Source organism: Piliocolobus tephrosceles, unplaced genomic scaffold (assembly GCF_002776525.5).
Source record: "Piliocolobus tephrosceles isolate RC106 unplaced genomic scaffold, ASM277652v3 unscaffolded_34935, whole genome shotgun sequence".
NCBI lineage: Eukaryota > Metazoa > Chordata > Mammalia > Primates > Cercopithecidae > Piliocolobus > Piliocolobus tephrosceles.
In genome coordinates this window covers 1-1,806 of record NW_022318682.1, presented here as the reverse complement: position 1 = coordinate 1,806, position 1,806 = coordinate 1, and the positions used below count along the sequence as shown (strand labels likewise).

The window sequence follows — 1,806 nt, the reverse complement described above, 5'->3', positions numbered from 1 at the left end:
AAGTGTGGTGGTGCGAGACTGTAATCCTAGCTACTCAGGAAGCTGAGACAGGAGAATCGCTTGAACCTGGGAGGTGGAGGTTGTAGTGAGCCTACAGAGAAGGGTTCATTAAAACAAACATAAATCTGTATCCACTGCAGTGAATAATGAAACACACCAAAAATAAAAATAACTTTTAAAAAGCAGATATAAATCACTTAATTGAACCTAAACCATCATGCAACTTGACTCTGTAAAATTTCTGCTCTTTTAAAAAGTGTCTAATATTTTAATATATAAAATAAAAGCTGGCATGGAAGAGAATAGAAGACTAACCTTAGAACAAACAAAATCAACTAATGTAGCTTCCTCTTCACCTATATATTCTATGATTTTCTTATTAATCCATGGTCTAATTCGACGTTCCATCAGTATCTGCAAAACAAAGCATGGTTACTGAATTAAAGAAGTGTAACTTGCGATCATAGTTATTAAAGCTTCATGATTTTTCCTGAGACTAAAATATAATGTTAATTCACAAGTTGAACTAAGACAGATATGTATCAAGATACAATCATCTGCTTTTAGTAAGTCTTCAAGTACCACCAAAAATTTTTCCATTATTACTAATTTCTTGACTATGGCATTGAGTTGGTGTCAAGATGATCATCCCTACTTATTTGTCATTAATAGAATCAAACGAGGTTTTTTTTTCTTCAAATGAATTTTTATGGCATATTCCAACTGTTCCCAATAACATGATGAAATATAATTTCCTACTCACAGAATCCACAATAGACCAATCCAGGGGATAAGCGAAGAGCTCAGGTTTGGCTGTAGGGATTTTCTCAATGAGACTCTTAATGTGTTTACGCTTTTCTTCAGTGTTTACAGTGCCTTTGGCTGCATTTTTATCATCTTCACCATAATCCAAGGGAACCAGTTTCCTTTTTCGGGGTACGTCATCACTGTCTTCATCCTCAAATTTGTTAAAGACACTATCTACAGGCAGTTTCTTTCTCTTCACAGAATTAGGCTGACCAGGACTATTGGAAGCACCTACAGTAAAAACACTCTCTTAGCATGATGACTTAATTTCCAAGTGTTTCATTTTACAACCCACCATCCCTCAAAAACAATGCAAAATATACTTCCACAAATCTTAGAGAAAGATCCCAACTGTAAAAAATAACTCACTACTCACAAGTGCTAGAAAATTAAACTTTTCACTTCTTCTCAGAACTCGAGGCAGCTGCAGATATAGGAGCACTAGTAAAACTATGAAAACAATCGTGAGCTAGAAAGGCATTTTTTAGTAATCTTCTATCTACCTAACCAAGCACAAATACATATTTTTTTCCTTAAGGCACAATACACGTATTTGCAGGGGTGAAGGGAAGAAAATAAAGAAGGAAGGAAATGCTAACGTACCCAGTTTAAGACTTAGTCCTATTTTTGGCCTATGCTCCTCAGGTTGTTGTTGATCCGGTGAGTTTTCATGAGGAATAATAATACCACAGGGAGACTCATCCCCAGGAGTGTTAGGTGTTGCATTGCCACTGGCAGAAGAAACAGACGGAGCAGAGCTGATGGGCCTCAGAGTAGGTTTCAGACAAGGCTTTTGCTCTGGCTCCTCTTCCTCTTCCATGGGTTCTTCTCGTTTTTCTTCTTTTTCTTGCTTTTCTTCTTCCTCTTCTTCTGATTCTGGCTCTTGCTTTATTTGTGGCTGCCTGCGCCTCTCGGCCTCTTGTTCCATCTAAAACCAAAACAATAATCTGATTAACTACAACTCTACACCATTCAACTTGATTTTTGTTTTACGTTATC

General features: G+C 36.9%; 1 protein-coding gene across 1 annotated transcript; it reads right to left on the bottom strand.

Moving 5' to 3' along the window:
• Positions 1-234: 234 nt before the first annotated feature.
• Positions 235-1,735, bottom strand: LOC113222783 (RNA-binding protein 25-like; the record flags this gene model as incomplete). Its single annotated transcript, XM_026452398.1, has 3 exons — positions 235-414; positions 764-1,038; positions 1,411-1,735. Coding segments are annotated over 3 exons (765 nt in total), but the record flags the coding sequence as incomplete, so codon positions are not given.
• Positions 1,736-1,806: the final 71 nt, after the last annotated feature.